Source organism: Salvelinus fontinalis, chromosome 6 (genome assembly GCF_029448725.1).
Source record: "Salvelinus fontinalis isolate EN_2023a chromosome 6, ASM2944872v1, whole genome shotgun sequence".
In the NCBI taxonomy this organism is placed as follows: Eukaryota; Metazoa; Chordata; class Actinopteri; order Salmoniformes; family Salmonidae; genus Salvelinus; species Salvelinus fontinalis.
In genome coordinates this window covers 22,074,060-22,097,638 of record NC_074670.1, presented here as the reverse complement: position 1 = coordinate 22,097,638, position 23,579 = coordinate 22,074,060, and the positions used below count along the sequence as shown (strand labels likewise).

Sequence of the window (23,579 nt, the reverse complement as noted above, 5' to 3'; positions counted from 1 at the left end):
TACTGTTCTGACTTGGTGGTGCATATGTAGCCTGTAGACTGTTTTAGATCAATTGTACGTTACATTTTTTATTTTACCTTTATTTAACTAGGCAAGTCAGTTAAGAACAAATTCTCCTGCGGGGACGGGGGCTTTGGATTAAGAAGTAAAAAATAAATACAATATAAATATAGGACAAAACACACATCACAACAAGAGAGAGAACACAACACTACATAAAGAGAGACCTAAGACAACAACATAGCAAGGCAGCAACACATTACAACACAGCATGGTAGCAACGCAACATAACAACATAATGATAGCAACACATGGTAGCAGCATAAAACATGGTATAAACATTATTGGGCACAGACAACAGCACAAAGGGCAAGAAGGCAGAGACAACAATACATCACACAAAGCATGGGAAACATGCTAGGAATGTGGAGGGGTTTGTCAAGGCCATGTTGTTTTAATGTACACATACATTCCTCCAGGGAAGGCAGGGTGTCCACTGTCCTGTCCACATCTGAGCACCTACATGCTTTTGTTGTTTTTATGACTCAATGGATTTCAACGAGAAATTCTTCAATACAATTCAACATGCTTGTAAAGTATAGCCTGCTCCCAGATCTGTTGGTGTTCTTGCCAACTCCACTGTTGTCATTGTCATGTTTGGCATGTTACTGAGTGACATGGAGTATGCATTACTGCACAAACAGACTGGCACGATGGCATTGTAAAGTATGCTATGTATTCCAAATCAATTATTACAGGCCTGTCTGGGTCGGCCCTGTACATGTGAAAGGGAAATCCTTTGAGGTATTCTTATTCAACGTGTAACCCATATGAGACTACCAATGAGTCTATTACAGGATTCCACTATAAACAGGTGCACAGGATGTCTGCCCAAGAACCTCTTTATAACTGTTCAATAAAACCAATAAAAGTGATGAGCCTCAGATGAATATGATATGTCCTTTAATCTGCCTTGGACCACTTCCCGAGTGGTAAGGTATCCACCTTAAAGTGTTTCATAATCACCTGATTTGACTTCTGCTCAGTATTTTCACCTTTTAAAAACGTCTGATCTGGTCAAGGGTGTTGTCTGTCGCTGTGCTGTCAGTTTGGATGTTGTCTGCATTGCAAATGATGGAACTGAAGATAAGCTTTTCAGGAGATTTGCATGTTAAATAGGCTGTGCCTGTCCTTGTAGATTCCGACTGTGCACACGTGCAGAAGTCGCAACAACAAAGCATCGACTAGCATTAGAATTAGATTCCATTTAGACTCGCCTAACCAAGTGTACACTCTCATATTTGAGATTATGGCGGCGGATGAATGGCACAACACAATGGGCCTCAGAATCTCATCACGGTATCTCTGCATTCAAATTGCCATCGATAAAATGCAAATTTGAGTGTGTAGCATATACCTGCCCAAATTTGTGCACAGAGAGAAATACGCGTTTTGTGCATATGGAACATTAATGGGATCTTTATTTCAGCTCATCAAACATGGGACCAACACTTTACATGTTACATTTTTATTTTTGTTCAGTGTAGCATTAGCGCAATGACTGGAAGTCTATGGGTATCTGCTAGCATGCTTGTTAAACTACCTCTGACTTCCTTCATACCGGACACAGACATAAAAATTGTATCTACGAGCTCATCTGACTCGCGGAAGTAGATATAGGGCATCATTGCCTAAATTCTGAAGTACCCCTTTAATGACCAAACTTTCCATAGTAGCGCTGCCATTAAGATGTTGAATGTCCATACAGGGCAGTACATTTGTCATTATAAGGACTGGCAACCCCATCCAGACATCTGGTAGATTCGGGTGTGGTTATGAATAAGAAGGGGTGGAGAGGCTGAGGTTCACTACATGAACATAAGTATGTGGGCACCTGTGTGTCAAACATCTATTTCCAAAATCATGGGCATTAATATGGAGTTGGTCCCCCATTTGCTGCTATAACAGCCTCCACTCTTCTGGGAAGACATTCCACTAGATGTTGGAACATTTCTGCAGGGATTTGCTTCCCTTCAGCCACAAGATCATTTGTAAAGTCAGGCACTTGCTTCCTTTCAGCCACAAGAGCATTAGTGAGGTCAAGCACTAATGTTGGGCAATTAGGCCTGGCTCGCAGTCGGCGTACCAATTCATCCCAAAGGTGTTCGATGGGGTTGATGTCAGAACTCTGTGCAAGCCAATCAAGTTCTTCCACACCAATCTTGATGAACCATTTCTGTATGGACCTCGCTTTGTGCACGGGAGCATTGTCATGCTGAAACAGGAAAGGGCCTTCCCCAAACTGTTGCCACAAAGTTGGGAGCACAGAAACGTCTAGAATGTCATTGTATGCTGTAGCATTAAGATTTCCCTTCACTGAAACCAAGGGGCCTAGGCCGAACTGTGAAAAACAGCCCAGATCATTATTCCTCCTACACCAAACTTTATAGTTGTCACTAAGCATTCATGTAGGTAGCGTTCGCCTGGCATCCCCCAAACCCAGATTCATCCTTCCGGACTGCCAGATCCTGAAGAGTGATTCATCACTCCAGACAACACGTTTCCACTGCTTTAGAGTCCAACGGCGCTGAGCTTTACACCACTCCAGACGACGCTTGGCATTGCGCATGGTGATCTAAGGCTTGTTAAGTCGTTAAAATGTTAAACATTTTACTTTGAAATAAACATTTTATTAGGAAATGTATCAGATTGAGCATAATTAGGATCTTGGTTTATGAAATATATACAAAGCGAAAACGTACTCACAGATATTACAGTAATTTAAAACAAAGGCTCTTTAAATCAGATTTCACAAAAATACAAAGACAACGTGCAGAAAGTTAAGCTCCACTCAGTGCCATGTCTCCAACAGCAAACTAAATATTACAGACTTCTTCAAACTTCTTAATCGTGTGAAAAACATAACACTCAAACTGTAAATAATTTTCAATCAGAATCTAAAATTAATGAATAAAAACTGTATTTAATAATTATAGGCAAAGGTTTTGATTTAGATGAATCGTGATGATAGACCGGTCTTGATATATAGGTGTGTGTGTGTCTGCTCTCTAAGCTAAAACAGTCAGCAGGACAGGATGATAGTCAGCCCAAAGAGGATGGAGCAGAGTAGAGCCGGGCCATCTGAACAACTCTTCTCTCTCTCACAGGTTTCTGGTTTACTCATTTTCAAACTTGCTGTATGGGTGGTCAGAGTCAGGGACAAGACCTGTAAAAACAAATACAGAGAGAGAGAAATAAAAAGGAAAGATGGGGAACATTGAAAAACAGTGATTAGAAGCTGTTACGTTATGACTGGGCTGTGTAGGGGTTGTACAGAAGTTGTCTAGAGCATAGAGATCCTATTACATTACTAGAAACATTAACCCTCAAAGTTACAGAATGTGGTCAAAATGGCAACCTTATATTGGTCAGGGAAAAATCCAAACGAGTCTAATTGGAATGAATGGCAGTAGAGGCATAATCCTGATATGTGATATCAGAAATTGTGTTATAGAATTGTCTCCCTAAAATACTGTCATAATTATAAATACAGTTTATATTGGGATTTATACAAATGTTATGTTTAAATAGCCTCTAAAATATATGCAAACAGACCATAAATGTCAAATGTTTTGTTATCTTGGAAAACTATATGATATTTGTATTTTTTTTTTTAACTAGGCAAGTCAGTTAAGAACAAATTCTGATTTACAATGACGGCTTACCCCGGCCAAACCAGCGTCGTCCAGGTTTGGCCGGGGTAATCCGTCATTGTAAATCAGAATTTGTTTGGTTTGGTACAGCCTGGATTCGAACCAGGGCCTCTTGCACTGAGATGCAGTGCCTTAGACCGCTGCGCCACTCGGGAACCCTAATGATACAGTACTTGTTGCATTTACAACTTGTCTAAGACCTATCATCAACTGATAGCAGCCAGTGCATTGCAGTGGATTGACTGCATTGTTTGAATGCAATGTTGGCAAATTGGTAGTTAAGTTAAAACCCTAATGGAATCATTCCTCTAAAACAGCCTGGCTGGCTAACTAGCTAACAAACATACAGTGCAGATAAGATAGTGTAAAATAATGAATTTGAATAATTTAACACAGCACTGGCAAACCATGGTTGATCAACTCCCTGACAAAATGGCTACCATTTTTCCCATCATAAGAAGGTTCATGTTCATCATGGTATTATACAGTGGGCTCCAAAATGACTGGCACCCGTGACTGGCAATGCACAAACAATACTTAAAAAAATATAAACTGTAAAATTATAGAGATAAACTCAAAATACCAACATGTGAGAAATACTGTACTTTATTAATACAAATACAAAATACATTTCACCAAAATCAAGGTTTCATCATTATTGGCACTCCTCATTTAGTACTTAGTGGCACCACCTCTGGCAAGGATAACAGCATGGTCTTTTCCTGTAATGTTGACAAGGTTAAGGAACACATTTGGAAGGATTTTGGACCATTCCTCTATGCAGATCCTTTCAAGACCCTTCACATTCTTGGGTTTGCGCTTATCAACTGCCTTCTTCAACTCAGTCCACAGGTTTTTGATTGGATTGAGGTCCGGCAACTGAGATGGCCATGGCAGAACATTGATTTTGTTGTCACAGAACCATCTGTGTGGATCTTGAGGTATGTTTTGGGTCATTGTCTTGTTGGAAAGTCCACATACGGTCAAGTCCCAGCCTTCTTGGCAGAGGCAACCAGATTGTCAGCCAAAATTGCCTGGTACTTGGTGGAATTCATTATGCTATCAATCTTAACAAGTGCCTCTGGACCTCTGGAATTAAAACATCACTGACCCACCACCATATTTCACCGTGGGTATGAGGTGCCTCTCCTTGTATGCGTCTCTGTTTTGACGCCAAACATGCCGCCGTTGTATCTGACCAAAACGTTTAATTCTGTTCTCATCTGACCAGAGCACCTTCTTCCAATCATAATTTAAATGACGTTTGGCAAACTAAGCGCTTGCGTCTGTGTCTTGGGGTCATTAAGGGCTTTCTTCTGGCAACCCTTCCAAAGAGCCTGTGGTTGTGGAGGTGGTGTCTGTTAGTGCTTTTTGAAACCTGGTGACCCCAAGACGCCACCAAGACCTGCAATTCTTTCACAGTGATTCTTGGGGATTTTGTTGCTTCTCCCACGATCCTCCTCCCTATCCTAGGCGGCAAAATGCATTTGCTTTCTCTACCCGTGAGGTTTTCAACGGTTCCATATCTTTTGAATTTTTTAATAATCGCCCTGACAGTGCTCCGTGGTATATTCAATCGTTTGTGGATCTTCTTGTAGCCATTACCAGATTTATGAAGGTCTACAACCATCTGTCCCTTCTGAACTGCCAGTTCTTTTCTTTATGGTGTTGGATGACAAAGGGATATTGATGTGTGTTACCTCATTTTTATACCCTAGTGAAAAAGGAAGTGATGTAATGGATCAATATAGTTCGCTAATAACACTTAGATAAACTTAAATAAGTGGTATTTAATTCCTGGTTTAATTTTGGTAGATGTTAATTTTGGTAGATTTACAATAATATTAAAGGGTGCCATTAATTGTGAAACCTTGAGTTGGAGGACATTGATATTTAATTAAATCAAATATTTTGTTGGGTTCTATTGAAACATTAATAAAGTACAGTATTTTTCACATGTTGGTATTTTGAGTTTACCTCCATAATTATATTGTTTACATTTTTTTGAAGTATTGTTTGTGCATTGCCAGTCAGGGGTGCCAGTCATTTTGGAGACCACTGTATATAGTTACATTGTCTAGGGGTTGTACAGAGGCTGCCAAGTGGGGTTTGTACAGAGAATGCCAAGTGGGGTTTGTACAGAGGCTGCCAAGGGGGGAATTGTACAGAGGCTGCCAAGGGGGGAATTGTACAGAGGCTGCCAAGGGGGGGATTGTACAGAGGCTGCCAAGGGGGGTATTGTACAGAGGCTGCCAAGGGGGGGATTGTACAGAGGCTGCCAAGGGGGGGATTGTACAGAGGCTGCCACGGGGGGGATTGTACAGAGGCTGCCAAGGGGGGGATTGTACAGAGGCTGCCAAGGGGGGGATTGTACAGAGGCTGCCAAGGGGGGGATTGTACAGAGGCTGCCAAGGGGGGGATTGTACAGAGGCTGCCAAGGGGGGGATTGTACAGAGGCTGCCAAGGGGGGGGATTGTACAGAGGCTGCCAAGGGGGGGATTGTACAGAGGCTGCCAAGGGGGGGATTGTACAGAGGCTACCAAGGGGGGGATTGTACAGAGGCTACCAAGGGGGGGATTGTACAGAGGCTGCCAAGGGGGGGATTGTACAGAGGCTGCCAAGGGGGGGATTGTACAGAGGCTGCCAAGGGGGGGATTGTACAGAGGCTGCCAAGTGGGGGATTGTACAGAGGCTGCCAAGTGGGGTTGTACAGAGGCTGCCAAGTGGGGTTGTACAGAGGCTGCTAAGGGGATTGTACAGAGGCTGCTAAGGGGATTGTACAGAGGCTGCTAAGGGGATTGTACAGAGGCTGCCAAGTGGGGTTGTACAGAGGCTGCCAAGTGGGGTTGTACAGAGGCTGCCAAGTGGGGGGTTGTACAGAGGCTGCCAAGTGGGGTTGTACAGAGGCTGCCAAGTGGGGGGTTGTACAGAGGCTGCCAAGTGGGGGGTTGTACAGAGGCTGCCAAGTAGGGTTGTACAGATGCTGCCAAGTAGGGTTGTACAGATGCTGCTAAGTGGGGTTGTACAGAGGCTGCTAAGGGGTTGTACAGAGGCTGCTAAGGGGGTTGTACAGAGGCTGCCAAGTGGGGTTGTACAGAGGCTGCCAAGTGGGGGGTTGTACAGAGGCTGCCAAGATGATGGGAATGTGGTGCAGGTCACTAGGTGTTGTTTGATCTCTGAGGATTGACTGAGTGAAAGGCGCACACACACACACACACACACACACACACACAGCTTGTTTGAGTAGCAGACAAATGCCAAGCGGTCCCTAATGTACATAGACTTCAGTAAGCAGGGGGCATGTGAAGGAGACCACCATCCATCACTCTGTCATGTTGTCCATAAAGAAATTCACAATTGATGTGGAACTGCAACCGAGACATTAACACATACACACACCTCGAGAACGTGAAGGCAATGTATGGAAAGATATCAAACTTGACAACACATCAATAACAGAGAAATATTCACTAGGAATAGTCACTTTTCAGAGAGCTTTAGAGTTATGCTACCCCCATCTCACACTTAACCAGAAGCAGATGTCTTCATACAACCCCCCTCTCTTCAGTCCCAGGGTCAGAGGCCTAGCATAGAGCAGAGGTCACAGTATCAGACCCCAGAGACACTCTGCCCTGCTTGTATCATAACACCCATAATTCCTATAGACTGACTAAGGACTGAAAAATGCCGGTGACTTTCCCAAAAATCCTAGGTTTTCCAAAAACGTCAGTTGGATAATTCCTGGAATAAGGAGGGAATAAGCAGGAAGTCCGGAAATCCCACCTGCATTTCGGTCAACCCTGGGACTGACTGCAGTGCTCATATCTCCCATCCTTCCTATTCACCCCAGGGAGCCCTCTGCCCTACAGACAGCTGCTCATTCCTAGTCACCTCACCTCTGTGCTCCCCCCACTCTCCTACACTGTCTGGCATACTGAATAAACCAGCTAACCGAGCCTTACGGGTTGTTACAGTATTCAGAATCAAGACATGACCTGAAACCGAGTTGGCCTGTGTTTCTGTATCAATGTTTCAACATGGGGAACTGTGTGTGTTGTGCTGACCTGTACTAACATGCAGACGGTAATGAGATGCCCAGTATCTGACATCCAAAGTGTGACGCATCGTGTTAGAATTGATTTCGAGAGACTTGAGGTAGAGGAACCAATATGTGGGCTGCGTTGTCTTGCTTTGGGACACGTTCACTACGCTGAATAATGCATTAATGTGACCGAGGATGGAAATTCAATAAGCAACACCCTAGAAAATATGGAAATGGACGGCCCTATGGATCGAGGACAATGAATGCTGAATGCTCATCCCATTACACCCATGTAAAGTACATCAGGTCACAGAACAGTAAGAGGCTTGTAAATGTACAGTCTCAGAAGACTTTCATATCAGGTGAGGAAGAGCAAGGTCATTGGGTCAGATTATATAAGGAAGTGTATCTTGGGTCTAATTGCATAAGAGGTGAGAGGGAGTCCTTGGTTCATATTAGATAGAAGATAAGTTGCGAGTAAAAAGTTGAGACATACCGTTGTATAAATTTATGTAGTTCTCTCCTTGAGCTGTTCTGCATCACGTTTCATGTTTTGTGTTATGCAACAGTTAATGTGGATCCTAATAAAATAGCTAAATTAATGATATTTAACTTCTATACATGTAGAGAGGGAGATACGTACCATACTTCTTGCGGATGTCATCATGCCTCACCTTCCTCTCCACCTTCCTGTCAGAGTAGAGGACAATGCTAGTCATGTTCTATCACACAGTAACATGACAACAAGCAACACTGGAACATGTAATAACCCGCTAACAGAAGAACACAGCGCAGGATAATGAACATTAGGAAATGAAGGATTTATAACGTCTTCTCAGTCAGTACTTCTGGGTAATGTAGGATTTATAAAGTCTTCTCAGTCAGTACTTCTGGGTAATGTAGGATTTATAAAGTCTTCTCAGTCAGTACTTCTGGGTAATGTAGGATTTATAAAGTCTTCTCAGTCAATACTTCTGGGTAATGTAGGATTTATAACGTCTTCTCAGTCAGTACTTCTGGGTAATGTAGGATTTATAAAGTCTTCTCAGTCAGTACTTCTGGGTAATGTAGGATTTATAAAGTCTTCTCAGTCAGTACTTCTGGGTAATGTAGGATTTATAAAGTCTTCTCAGTCAGTACTTCTGGGTAATGTAGGATTTATAAAGTCTTCTCAGTCAGTACTTCTGGGTAATGTAGGATTTATAACGTCTTCTCAGTCAGTACTTCTGGGTAATGTAGGATTTATAACGTCTTCTCAGTCAGTACTTCTGGGTAATGTAGGATTTATAACGTCTTCTCAGTCAGTACTTCTGGGTAATGTAGGATTTATAAAGTCTTCAGTCAGTACTTCTGGGTAATGTAGGATTTATAACGTCTTCTCAGTCAATACTTCTGGGTAATGTAGGATTTATAACGTCTTCTCAGTCAGTACTTCTGGGTAATGTAGGATTTATAACGTCTTCTCAGTCAGTACTTCTGGGTAATGTTGGATTTATAACGTCTTCTCAGTCAGTACTTCTGGGTAATGTAGGATTTATAACGTCTTCTCAGTCAGTACTTCTGGGTAATGTAGGATTTATAACGTCTTCTCAGTCAGTACTTCTGGGTAATGTAGGATTTATAACGTCTTCTCAGTCAATACTTCTGGGTAATGTAGGATTTATAAAGTCTTCTCAGTCAATACTTCTGGGTAATGTAGGATTTATAACGTCTTCTCAGTCAATACTTCTGGGTAATGTAGGATTTATAACGTCTTCTCAGTCAATACTTCTGGGTAATGTAGGATTTATAACGTCTTCTCAGTCAATACTTCTGGGTAATGTAGGATTTATAACGTCTTCTCAGTCAATACTTCTGGGTAATGTAGGATTTATAACGTCTTCTCAGTCAGTACTTCTGGGTAATGTAGGATTTATAACGTCTTCTCAGTCAGTACTTCTGGGTAATGTAGGATTTATAAAGTCTTCAGTCAGTACTTCTGGGTAATGTAGGATTTATAACGTCTTCTCAGTCAATACTTCTGGGTGATGTAGGATTTATAACGTCTTCTCAGTCAGTACTTCTGGGTAATGTAGGATTTATAACGTCTTCTCAGTCAGTACTTCTGGGTAATGTAGGATTTATAACGTCTTCTCAGTCAGTACTTCTGGGTAATGTAGGATTTATAACGTCTTCTCAGTCAATACTTCTGGGTAATGTAGGATTTATAAAGTCTTCTCAGTCAGTACTTCTGGGTAATGTAGGATTTATAACGTCTTCTCAGTCAGTACTTCTGGGTAATGTAGGATTTATAACGTCTTCTCAGTCAATACTTCTGGGTAATGTAGGATTTATAACGTCTTCTCAGTCAATACTTCTGGGTAATGTAGGATTTATAACGTCTTCTCAGTCAGTACTTCTGGGTAATGTAGGATTTATAACGTCTTCTCAGTCAATACTTCTGGGTAATGTAGGATTTATAACATCTTCTCAGTCAATACTTCTGGGTAATGTAGGATTTATAACGTCTTCAGTCAGTACTTCTGGGTAATGAAGGAGATTGTGAATACAAGCCTCATACTTTATAAACCACCAGTCAGTGAGCACTGTTACATGCACACAATTACACAATTATTGTGGATAGTCAGATTAATATAATAGTTTGTTTAAAACGTTGACATGTTTTGCAAGAAGAACGATTTCTCAAATAATCCTGTTTACATGGACACGTCTGAACGGGACTTTTGATAAATGCAGAAAATAGCCAATCCCAAAAAGAATTCTACCACAGCGACCATGTTATTTTTTCGAAGCCTATTTGATTCTGAGTTAGGACATATAAAGTTTGTATGTGAAAATAATTTTAAGATGCATACTTTCAGTTTTTCCAAACTCACTTCACTCGTGCATAAGAGGGAGGCTTGTGCTGGAAAATGTGCAGATCAATTACACCGCTGGAACACGGATGAAACTGTTTACATGTCCTAATAATTCCAGATTGCTCTGAAAACCAGGTGTTATAATCTGCGTATGCTTACTTTGATTTAAACCGTATGCTGATTAAGCTAAGCAGACTAAGGTGTTTACATGACTATTGCCATACTTGGCCTACTGCCATAATCACTTTAATATCCAATTATTATTGTGCATGTAAACGTACTCAGTCAGTGGGTGTTTCTGCTAAACTTGTTACATGTTGTTTCACACTGCCGCTTTTAGCACCTCAGCTTTCTCACCGGTGACACTTCACAGTTCCTGCACCGTACTCCCCAGCCTCCTCAGAGGAGCCCCGCTTAATGGAAAAACTTTGCCCAAGCTGCAAATACCTTTTCAAGTCAACTTACGGACTGCAGTAGCGGAGATATCAAATATGGTTGTCAAAAGCAATCAATAACAAAAGTGGCATCTATATCTGTCCTCTACAAACAAAACGTTGACTCCACCCTCCATCTTGCTGAACGAAGCTGCCATGCCTTAAAGTGGCAGCATTAAGCCTTTAGACATCTGACATAATTTAAGGCAGCTTTAGTGTCATTGTTTACCTCCCCATGGCCCCTGATAGAGGCTCGTAAACAACAACACGCTGTGTTTTACACCGGCATGGCCAGCAGTAGGTGAAATACGAGCACAGGGCAGGCTGAGGAGCCTGCCATCCACCCATCGCTCTAACTTTATGGGGGACACAAAGGAGGCAGGGAGGGGAGGTGGTTGTGCTTGTTTTGTTGGCCCCTCCAGGGACGTAAATTCACTGGGTCCCCAGTGGCAGTCCCATACAAAGACAGACAGTGTAAATCAGTCTGGGCTCTTTAATGCCAGGTAGTGATCTTGGGAGCAGCAATCAGCAGAGACAGGCAGGCTGACAACACAGGGAGCAGAGAGGAGCAGAGGCTGTCTTGACCACCATCTGTCTCCCCCACCTCCCTCCCTCTCAGCTGACTGACTCCCACATAACCATGCACGAAGGCAACAAGTAGGAGGGGAGGAGGGAGGGTGAGCAACCGGAAGAAAATGAATAAGAGCGAGAGGGTTGAATACAATCTCAAAGACTCAAGTGCACTCTGTCTTTCTAAACTCTCTCTAACGCTGTCTTAGACCTCCCTAAACCCCTTGGTTTGATAAACTTTACCTAAACCCTGTGTTATTTCAATGGGACATTCACCAACATAGAGATACAGTAAAAGTCGGTGGAGTTTGGATGGTGGGAATGTGATGTGGTAACTTATGTCTGTTTAGTTGTTCTGTAGAACGTTCCCCATCTGTGGCTCAGATGACAAAGGGCTCAGAGCTCTTAGCTGTGCCCTAACCTCTCCATCTGCAGACTCTGGGGACGTGCTGTAATCTCTCTAGAGGCTCCCTACTCTCCCATGGTGCATAAAACAGGCCTGGGTCCTCTCTGTTCCCATCAGAACACCAACACTGTCTATGTAGGTCAGTACACTAACACAGACTATAGTGGTTTGATCTACATCAGGAACTGACTGAGTGAGTCTACTCTACATTCCCTGGCTTGATGGAAGAACGGTTCACAGAGGCTGATTTAATTCAGAAACACACTGTGAGCCTAGACTCCCCAGTACACCACATGATAAACTTACTGTTACCGACAGTCTTTCTGCAAGACTGACTGCTCACCACGTTAAACAATACATCAGGCTATCCTCGGTGGACGACAGGCGGGAAACAATTGAAAGGCTGAAACATTTATGTAAAGGGAGGGTTTCCAGACCAGCTTTAGTACACCGTGATTCAGTGTAGGAGGAAGTGTGGCTCAGAATCCCATTACTACCACTACAAGATGTAGTAGCATGTTCTATACTCACCACACACTTATGACCTCATTATCAGCTGCTAAGGACTCAGAGCTGGAGTCAGTGATTACAATCCTCTCGGTTGGCGTTTGGACACACACACACACACACACACACACACACACACACACACACACACACACACACACACACACACACACACACACACACACACACACACACACACACACACACACACACACACTTCTCCTGGGGACGGTTCTGCTTGAAGAGCCGCAGGCACAACTCACCAACTGTTCAAATCCCCAACCCTGACAGAGAACGTCTCTATAGATGATCACCAGCAACAGAGTAGAACACTCTGAATCTGACTAGGTAGCTGTGGGAAGCGCTTTCGATCATTGAAACGGATACAAGCACCTCCCCAAAAATCTAAGCAACTAACAGTGTGGGCTCACACAAATCATTGTGTTGATAAAATGGGGCATCTTTTAGTAGTGGGTTGAAAGCTAGTGTGAAGCAGAGGGTGCGATAACTAAGGAATCCTTACCGTTCATCAGCACGCTGTCTGATCTCCTCTTTCCTCCTGGCAAACCTCTCCTCATCTCTGTCTGGCCTGGTGAGACACAAAGACACAGGCAGCGTTACAATCACCTTGAAACATCACAGTTTACAGACAGAGACACACTAGCACAGATTGGTCTGAGAACACACTTTCCTTGTACAGTATATGATATACTTTGTCTCCAAGTGGAAATGAGACTTGGATAGTATTCCTTGTCAACAATAACACTGCGAGATCTGTTGTATAGAACGGCTGTTGCTCTTCACGTTGCATAGATGCTGCCAACAAGAAGTAATCCGGTATCCTGTTATTCTGCTGCTTGTGTTTAATGCAAAAAGTGAGGCTGCTGTTGTGTAAGCTTGGAAAGGGGAGAGGTTCTGACAGGTGAGAGGTTCTGCTGGGGAAACGAGAGAGGTGTCATCTTTGTTAATTGGATGTAATCTTAAAATGGAACAAATCATTTTGCCAATATATGCAGAGGCATTCCAATGATTGGGAGGTGAGAAATATGAACTGTGTGAGCGTGTCTGTAGAATTTCATTTCGGACAGACATGTTTTTTCATCTTCACGGCCTTCATGTTTAGTTAGGACAGATGATTGAGCTGCACAGAGTGGCTGCATTTAAAATGGCTGCCAATCAGGGTGTCAGGCCAGCAAGCACTTGATTGACATGCCGTTTTAAAACATTCCACTATGTAGTGACAGTTTCTTCTTCCTCCCTCCTAGAATCACATAACAAGCAGGACAGGATCACCATTCAGGACTGTACATACCGGTTTTAATCACTGTACATGGATGGTGCACATGAATAGAGATTAGCATTTTGAATAATTTCATGTTGGATGTAACAAAGGATATGAGTAATTTCAGCACATTTATGAGGAGTCTGATATGGTTAGAGTGGAGGTTTTCCCAGGATAATGATCAAGACTGACTGATAAAGCCCTTGCCATTCTTTGCAAGTATCCCTTAATATTAGGTGAGACAGGGAAATTCTGTGACATCACTTCCTGTATTACCCTGATTGACGTTTCTTGCAGCAACAGCAGCAGCAGCAACAGACTGCAATGCTGATGATGATGGTCCCGCCTAACACTGCCATGGCGATGATCAGAGCCTCGAAGTTCACTGGAAAAGAGAACAGGTCAAAGGTCAAGATATGAACAAATAACAACATGCTTCAAGTTTATTCGATTTTTAAGTGAATTTCATGCACGTTCACAACACTGTCCTTTATCAAGAATGAAGAGAACATTTCATTATTCATGTGATTATGCATTTATTCTATCCTAATGTAGGTATATGACTAATAAACCCATGAGTAATCAAACAGATTCAAATGAGGGATGCACAGACTGCACTGATGTTGATTGGTAGAGGAGGTCAGATATGCAGTATTATTTAATTAGACTGAGCAGTACCAGCCTGTGATTAAGTGATATGAAAAGCTCAGCTTGACACTCAGATCACTATTCAACAATGCACATTTGTTAGACATTACTGCCACCTGCTGGTGTGTTTTTGAAATTACAAGTGGGGTTTTATGTCAAGATTTTTGTACTTCCTAGATTTAGTTTGGACAAAATAAATGTTGGTCAAGAATTGTTGCATAATATTCTTCTTACCTTTGGGTTTTGAATGCATGAGTCACAAGTTGAGAAGGATTTAAACTGACTAGTAACTAGTTTGGACAAAGATGGGTGTTTCCAGATTCTCATGTCATAAAACATTGTATTCTTAATTAAATATGCCAATATGTGTGTCAGGGAGATTTTTTAATTTTTAATTTATTAAAATGATCATAACAACACTGTGGAATGTGTGTTATTCCTTATTATCTAGCCCTGGTATCTAACCCCATGGTTGTGCTCAGAAACCAGCCAGATACTGCATGCTGTTGTCATCTGTGGCCCAGAGGCCTGTGATCAGAGCCCCTGCAAGCAGCTTCAGCATGCAGCCCCAGTGTGTGAGTGTGGATCAGTCAGTGGGGGGGCTCTTTAATCAACACAGAACAGCCAGAGGGGGCAAGCTGACTGACATCTACTAGGCCTGAATGAGCCACGGGCTGTTCACCGTGCTACCATCTAGAAGGCGGAGACAGTACAGGTGCATCAAAGCTGGGACCGAGACACAGGCATTAAACTAACTGTTTTAAAGTCCCTCAGCAGTTTCCTTCCTCTCTGGCAACTGAGTTAAAAATAATGCCCGTATCTTTGTAGTGATTGGGTATATTGATATACCACCCAAAGTGTAATTAATAACTTCAACATGTTCAAAGGGATATTCAATGTCTGCTTTTTATTTTTTTTACCCATCTACCAATAGGTGCCCTTCTTTGCGAGGCACTGGAAAACCTCCCTGGTTTTTGTGGTTGAATCTGTGTTTGAAATTCACTGCTCGACTGAGAGACCATACAGATAATTGTATGAGTGGGGTACCGAGATGAGGTGGTCATTCAAAAAACATGTTAAACACCACAATTACACTGACATTACGGAGTATTGTGTGTAGGCCAGTGACAAAATCTCTGCCTTTAACAAACAACCAAATGTAGAAAAAGTCAAGGGGCGTGAATACCTTCTCAGTGGCCTTTTTATTAGGAACACTACCCAGTTCACGAAAATGATTAGCTCCTATAGACAGTGAGATACGTGGCCGTGGCTTACTATATAATGCAAGCAGACGCATTCCGCTATTGTTTGAACGTTAGAATGGGCAAAACGAGTGACCTAAGCGACTTTGAGCTTGGTATGATCCTCGGTGCCAAGCGCACCCTTTTCCAGTATCTCAGAAACTGCCCAGCCTCCTGGACTTTACAGGCACAGTAGTGTCTAGGAATGGGGCGACAAACAAAAAACATCCAGTCAGCGGCAGTCCTGTGGGTGAAAACAGCTCGTTGATGAGCGAGGTCAAAGGAGAATGGCAAGAAATGTACAAGCTAACAGGCAGGCCACAAACAGGCAAATAACGGCACAGTTCAAAAGTGGTGTGCAGAACTCTTCGGTCCTTGTCACAGATTGGCTATTGCAGCAGACGACCACACCTGGTTCCACTCCTATCAGCTAAAAACAAGAAGAAGCGGCTCCAGTGGGAACACGAGCAGTACATGACCTCCTCCTGCTTGGTGTCAACGGTATAGGCTGCTGGTGGTGTAATGGTGTGGGGAAGGTTTTCCTGGCACACGTTAAGTCCTGTGATACCAATTGAGCAACGTTTTAACACCACACCTTGTAGAATTCATGCCCCGAAGAATTTAGGCTCCACCAACCACAATCAGATGTACTATTCTGTATTAATCTGACTGTTGCTATATTGACCTTAACAGACACCCAACTAAGCATGTGGTCCACCATGGGATGATGTGGGTACAGGGCAGGCTTTTGTTCTAGCAAAGTAGTAACACACTTGATTACACTAACTCATGTCTAAATCGAACACTACAATAAGTTGATTAGAATTAAAGCCTGCACCCATATCAGGAGGTCTAATGGGAGGTCACATCAAGTAAAACTTAATTTCACTCACCCCAACACACTCCCCATCGTGCCTGTGACAGTTTACACACTGCAGGTGGAGGCAGAATGTAGCTCACTGGGTAGTCTGTGCACGTGTCGTTGGTCATGCACCACAGGCACTGAGAAAAGACAAGGCACTCATCATTAGCCTATTACTTCAATTCTCAGAGTTGATATGTGCAGGATCACCTATTCCCAGCCTTCACCCATGTCCTTGACTGTGTCCATCAATTGATGTATTTCTATTAGTGATGGGGGGTGGGGAATTGATCATTACATAGAGTTATTCTTTTTGACGATATATCATATTGCATCGTTTTGACAATATCGCAATATTACTTTTGTGCTAGTTGGCTGTACCTATACAAAACTCCAGTATCTTTCCTTCAAATATTGTTTTCAATGTTTTTAAAATGGTAGCCAATTTGTTTACAGTACTTTTATTTCCATAACTGCTCAAAACTTGTTTTCTCATGGTTCTCGTCCCCGTGCAGCAGACATATGGTGCACAATATGTTTGGAAGATCGAATCGCAATACATTTGGAATAATGAGAATCATAATATATATCGTATCGGCATCTAAGTATCGTGATAATATCGTATAGTTAGTTCCCTGCTCTAATTTACATTGAATAACTTAAAATGGATTCAGACAGATTACTTGCAATGATGTGACCCTTGTACAAAATGGTACAAATTGACAACAAAAAATATATATATATTATTGAACATAGACCGAGTGATAACGTTAACTTAGTAGCGAAGGATATAGAGACTATAATGCTTTACAAATAGGAAGTGTTGCATAATATTCTGCTTACCTTTGGGTTTTGAGTGCACGAGTCACAAGTTGAGAAGGCTTTGCAAGCTGAAATGAAAGGAAATGTCTGTTCTTATTTGAAATTAGTAAGTCTTTAACTCTGCTAAAAACTAGGCTAAATCGCCATACTGTCTATAATTGTGCACGTCACACCAACTCAAAGTTGATGATTTTTGCTAACCTCGCAAGCTAACGTTAGCTGATGACGCATTTCAGTTATAGTTAGCTAGCTAGCCATCGATACCTTGGAAGCGACATAATGCAAACAAATACATGTAACGAGCAATGACAATACTGAATGCTGTTGATACATTTCGTAACCAAAAATGTAGGAATCGTATCTTACAATTCAATGGCGTTGGCGTAGTACTAGTGTGACATTCTGCTCGGCTAACGAGGACACAGGTTACAGCCACAACAACAAGCAATGAGCTCATGATTCCTCTCTCTGTTTTAATCATGTTATGATGCTATTTTTAATTACTCTATCTAGCTACACCTTTCACTTTCTAAAGCAAGCAAAAACGTAACTCCTGAAGTTGCCAAGAGCGTTCTAGCTAATAATCTAAACAAACGACGGAGTTACTTCCTGGTGCCTTCTAGGTTGAAGATACTTTCCATTAAAGGACGAAAAAGCACATACTGACACCTAGTGCAGGGCGCAGTACAAGCGAGAGTGCTCACATTATCCACCAGGTTGCGGTACAACACCATCAGTATGGTACCTGCAGAGGAAAAAAATACGAATTGCCATTGTCATAAATTATCAGGGTAACTATCAAAACAGTTTCCCATTGAGATCTCATTTCCGTCGTCAGATTTAATATGCTTCTGTGGTTAGACTCCATGCCAATAAAGCCTTTTGGATGTAATTTAATTGAGCGAGATCAAGGTCATATGTATCTAATTCGAGTCTAATCTGGGTGACTTTCCCACTTTGCATCTGGCCACTGACGCATTCACTCACCACAGTGGTGAATTGACAGGTTAACTGTCGATCCCAACTCATGGTGGTAATGATGCAAGGCTCTCCTTGGAGCTCCCACCTGGCTATCTAGAGCAAGGGTTCTGGGGTTATATGTGCAACAGTAAAGAGAACAAAACTAGCACCTGCCACATTCATCTGTGCTACAGTAGAGATAACAAAACTAGCACCTGCCACATTCATTATTCCTACAAAGTCGACGCCCTAACAACAATGGCAAAAGATAATTGCTTTAATATGTAGAGCCAAAAAGCTTTAGATAATTTAAACCAGGCCTAATTCTAGAGTGAATTGGTTTCTAATAGCTATCAATTGCCTTGTAATAACATGTTTTGAATGAATAAATTCTCCAATGCCTATAAATAATTATGGATTTGATTATAATATCTTTGAGTGAAATACATCCCTGATCAATATACAGTCAAGTCAATAATTATTGGCACCCTTGATAAAGATCAGCCAAAAATAGTATATAAAATAAATAAATAATACAAATACTGAGATATACAGAATGCAATTTAAAAAATATATATTATTTCATACTAATACAATTGCTCATGGAAAAACTTTGTTTAACAAATAATTTGTAAAAAATCTAAAAAAGATAAGGGTTCAAATTATTGGCACCCATGTTTTCAATACTCTGAGCATTTTTCTAAAATGTTTTGTTAGATTGGACAAGATGTTGGGAGGGATCTTAGACCATTCCTCCATACAGAATGATCAGATGACATGATAATAGAGCTCTTTGGCCACACACACCAGTGTGGGTTTGTGGGCATTGAAAAACAGAAGCATGCAGAAATGCACCTGATATCTACAGTAAAGTATGGTGGTGTGTCTTTGATGTTATGTGGCTATTTTGCTTCCACTGGTCCTGTGGACCTTGTTAAGGTCGACGGCATTACGAACTTTACCAAGTAGCCTACCAGGACATTTTATGAAAAAACCTGGTTGCCTCAGCCAGGAGGATGTACAGTTGAAGTCGGAAGTTTACATACACTTAGGTTGGAGTCATTAAAACTTGCTTTTCAACCACTCCACAAATTTCTTGTTAACAAACTATAGTTTTGGCAAGTCAGTTAGGACATCTACTTTGTGCATGACACAAGTAATTTTTCCAACAATTGTTTACAGACAGATTATTTAACTTATAATTCACTGAATCACAATTCTAGTGGGTCAGAAATGTACATACACTAAGTTGACTGTGCCTTTAAACAGCTTGGAAAATTCCAGAAAATTATGCCATGGCTTTAGAAGCTTCTGATAGGCTAATTGATATAATTTGAGTCAATTGGAGGTGTACCTGTGGATGTATTTCAAGGCCTAGCTTTAAACTTAGTGCATCTTTGCTTGACATCATGGGAAAATCTAAAAAAGATCTGCCAATAACTCAGAAAAAAATTGTAGATCTCCACAAGTCTGGTTCATCCTTGGGAGCAATTTCCAAACGCCTGAAGGTACCCCGTTCATCTGTACAAACAATAGTACGCCAGTATAAACACCATGGGACCACGCAGCTGTCATACCGCTCAGGAAGGAGACACGTTCTGTCTCCTAGAGATGAACGGACGTTGGTGGGAAAAGTGCAAATCAATCCCAGAACAACAGCGAAAGGACCTTGTGAAGATGCTGGAGGAAACAGGTACAAAAGTATCTATATCCACAGTAAAACGAGTCCTATATTGACATAACCTGAAAGGCCGCTCAGCAAGGAAGAAGCCGCTGCTCCAAAACCGCCATAAAAAAGCCAGACAACGGTTTGCACATGGGGACAAAGATCGTCATTTTTGTAGAAATGTCCTCTGGTCTGATGAAACAAAAATAGAATTGTTTGGCCATAATGACCATCGTTATGTTTGGAGGAAAAAGGGGGAGGCTTGCAAGCCGGAGAACACCATCCCAACCGTGATGGACGGGGGTGGCAGCATCATGCTGTGGGGGTGCTTTGCTGCAGGAGGGACTGGTGCACTTCACAAAATAGATGGCATCATGAGGTAGGCAAATTATGTGGATATCATGAAGCAACATCTCAAGACATCAGTCAGGAAGTTAAAGCTTGGTTGCAAATGGGTCTTCCAAAAGGACAATGACCCCAAGCATTCTTCCAAAGTTGTGGCAAAATGGCTTAAGGACAACAAAGTCAAGGTATTGGAGTGGCCATCACAAAGCCCTGACCTCAATCCCTATAGAACATTTGTGGGCAGAACTGAAAAAGCGTGTGCGAGCAAGGAGACCTACAAACCTGACTCAGTTACACCAGCTCTGTCAGGAGGAATGGGCCAAAGTTCACACAACTTATTGTGGGAAGCTTGTGGAAGGCTACCCGAAACATTTGACCCAAGTTAAACAATTTAAAGGCAATGCTACCAAATACTAATTGAGTGTATGTAAACTTCTGACCCACTGGGAATGTGATGAAAGAAATAAAAGCTGAAAGAAATTATTCTCTCTACTATTATCCTGACATTTCACATTCTTAAAATAAAGTGGTGATCCTAACTGACCTAAGACAGGCAATTTTGACTAGGATTAAATGTCAGGAATTGTGAAACTGAGTTTCAATGTATTTGGCTAAGGTGTATGTAAACTTCCGACTTCAACTGTAGAATCTTTCTATATCCTAGATGTTCTTTCTGCTCCTATGGACTAGCCTCTTCAATTCAAACCACAGGTTTTCAATGGGGATGAAATGCGGAGACTGAGATGGACATTGCAAAATTTAGATTTTGTAGTCAATTATCCATTTCTTTGTGGATTTTAATTAGTGCTTGGGGTTATTGTCTTGTTGGAAGATCCCCTTGCGGCCAAGTGTCAGCCTCCTGGCTGAGGCAACCAGGTTTTTGGCAAAAATATCCTGGTAGTTTCCTGTTAAAGTTCATGATGCCATCGACCTTAACAAGGGCCACAAAGCCACACTGGTGTGTGTGGCCAAAGAGCTCTATTATCATGTCATCTGACCATTCTGTATGGAGGAATGGTCTAAGATCCCTCCCAATGTGTTCTCAAATCTCATGAAACATTTCAGAAAAAGGCTCAGTGTCATTATCCTCGCATGGGTAGGCTGCTGGAGTACTGAAAACAGGGGTGCTTAACAGGGGTGTTTTCACTTAATTAGAATTTCAGGGACATAATGACTATTTAATGACTATACATAACTCAGTCCTGATTTATGTATATAATGTTGAGAAAAACAACCTCGCCAGACAGGCCTTAGATACAAGACAAACACCCTAACTAACTGCATTAATAGTAGCCAGGGCGAAACAGGGTTATTTCAGACTGGCCAGTAAGCCTTGGCAATGTCCAGAGTTCCAGAGTCTGTACCAGACCAGATTCTCCAGTCATCAGTGTGCAGACCATGAGAAACTTTCATTTCCTTTCTCTGTCTCTCCCTCGTTCTTTTTCCCTTCCTGCTCTCTTCCCATCCTGCTGTCTGTCTCCCTCTCTCTCCCTGTCCTCTGGCTCAGTCGTGTGTTTCCAAGAGATAAGACCCTTGCTCATTTCACACATGAGCAGAGAAGAGTTTGGGGGTGGTTGGTGTGTGTGTACGTGTATGTGTGTGAGTGAGAGAGAGGAAGGAAAGAGGAAGTGGGAGAGTGTGAGTAGTGGACTTTAACTTGGAATCACAGCCTCTCCTCCCATTCTTTCCCCTTTTCCCTTCTCTCGCTCGTCAAAGAGGATGATTGGTTCTCCCCATGGGTGGGTGTGTTCACCAGACCAATTTGACAGATACTGGAGACGTGGTCCATCTCTGTCACTCTGTAGCTTTTACAGATTCACCGTGTTCCCTCCCAACACCAGGGATCAGATCAACAGTTGTAGTGCACTATACTAGGGATGATTAAGTGCATTTCCTTCATGTCTTGTATACAAAACTTCACAGCAATACCTTGCACCAGGTTTCTGACAAAGGACTACCCGCCCCAACAAATCTACGCACTTTGGTTACTTGAATGGAAAGAAACCTCTCTCTCTCTCTCTCTCTCACACATATATATATTAATAGAGAGAGTAAATGTTGAAGAATGACCTGCCAGTGCCCACAGTCGACTAGGCCTGTCGCATGAAGGCAGAGAGAGGACAGTGGCAGACACCACTTGAAAAGAGTTATTCATGCAAATACTACAGGTTAATTAAGAGCTTCACTGTCCTCCAAGCGCTTCCTTTGTCTCCCCAAGCTGTGTTGTTCTGATGAGAACCTGGTAGGAGGGGTGGGGGAAAGGAGGGAGGACAGAAGAGCTCACTGTGCAATGTTCATTCATACAGACAGACAAGACATTCAGATCCTCAGGGACCATGGTGAAGGTGCCACTACTGGGTATCTTATAAAAACCTTAGGGGTTTTCATTTTAAGAGGTATGCTTGTTTGCTCTGTCTCATTTTTGGTTCGCTCTCTGAATATTGGACTCTGACCAGTCTTGTCATAGCTGGATGGCTAACAGTGAATCTGCCTCATCTAAGGTTTCACATGCATTCACAACTCTTTTGCAACACATTACTTGATTATAAAATTCCAAGGATCCTAAAATGCTTGTCAATTCACTTCCTGAACTCGGAGGTCTAGCACTAGTCGGCTGTAGTGTCTTGAGATTTGGAATGAGAACCCTGAGGTTAACAGTGCACCAGTACCATAGAGAGTGAGCAGGGTTCCACTCCATTCAAAAGCCCCAGAGGACTACTGGAGGTGCAGAGGCTAATCAAAGTCTGGTTTGATGCTCTGGATGTTCAGTGGACTGCTCAATTTGGGGTATTGCAGAAACTGACCTTCTTCGGGACTTTACTTATGCAGCGCTAGTTGGAACTAGGAAAGTCTTACATTTCCGACATGCTAACTCGTTCTAGTTATACACGTGCCACGTTCAAACAGTTAGCAGGTAGAAAATTTCAGAGCTCCGACTAGCACGTGAACGTGGCACAAGAATATGAGAACTTGTTGTTTATCCACATAATATAAGGTTGGCGTAAAGAAAGTCAGTCGGCAGTGCGTTGGAGAAGGTGTGGTACAGTGTGTGTGTGTGTTCTTGTTATTAAATCAGACAGTAAATCAGGATCACCACCCCCCCTCAATACCTACATGTTTATACCACAGGAGGTTGGTAGCACCTTAATTGGGGAGGACAGGCTCATAGTAATGGCTGGAAGGTAATAATTGGAATGGTATCAAACTCATCAAGCACATGGAA

The 23,579-nt window shown here is 42.2% G+C and overlaps 1 protein-coding gene across 1 annotated transcript; it reads right to left on the bottom strand.

The window, feature by feature from the left end:
* Nucleotides 1–1,463: 1,463 nt before the first annotated feature.
* Nucleotides 1,464–18,036, bottom strand: LOC129857338 (pituitary tumor-transforming gene 1 protein-interacting protein-like). Its single transcript, XM_055925487.1, has 7 exons — nucleotides 17,752–18,036; nucleotides 17,407–17,453; nucleotides 16,595–16,703; nucleotides 14,089–14,197; nucleotides 13,054–13,119; nucleotides 8,399–8,445; nucleotides 1,464–3,226 (listed from the first exon to the last, which is right to left on the bottom strand). Exons 1-7 carry the CDS (start codon nucleotides 17,864–17,866, stop codon nucleotides 3,177–3,179), a joined length of 543 nt encoding a protein of 180 aa, XP_055781462.1. The 5' UTR covers nucleotides 17,867–18,036; the 3' UTR covers nucleotides 1,464–3,176.
* Nucleotides 18,037–23,579: the final 5,543 nt, after the last annotated feature.

What these genes read in the sequence shown, in the direction of transcription:
- LOC129857338 (XM_055925487.1), bottom strand. Translation starts at nt 17,866, where the DNA reads ATGATTAAAACAGAGAGAGGAATCATGAGCTCATTGCTTGTTGTTGTG. An exon ending in CGTGCACTCAAAACCCAAAG is followed by an intron (nt 16,704 to 17,406) that starts GTAAGCAGAATA and finishes GTCTTTTCTCAG; the next exon opens with TGCCTGTGGTGCATGACCAA. An exon ending in ACGATGGGGAGTGTGTTGGG is followed by an intron (nt 14,198 to 16,594) that starts GTGAGTGAAATT and finishes TCTCTTTTCCAG; the next exon opens with TGAACTTCGAGGCTCTGATC.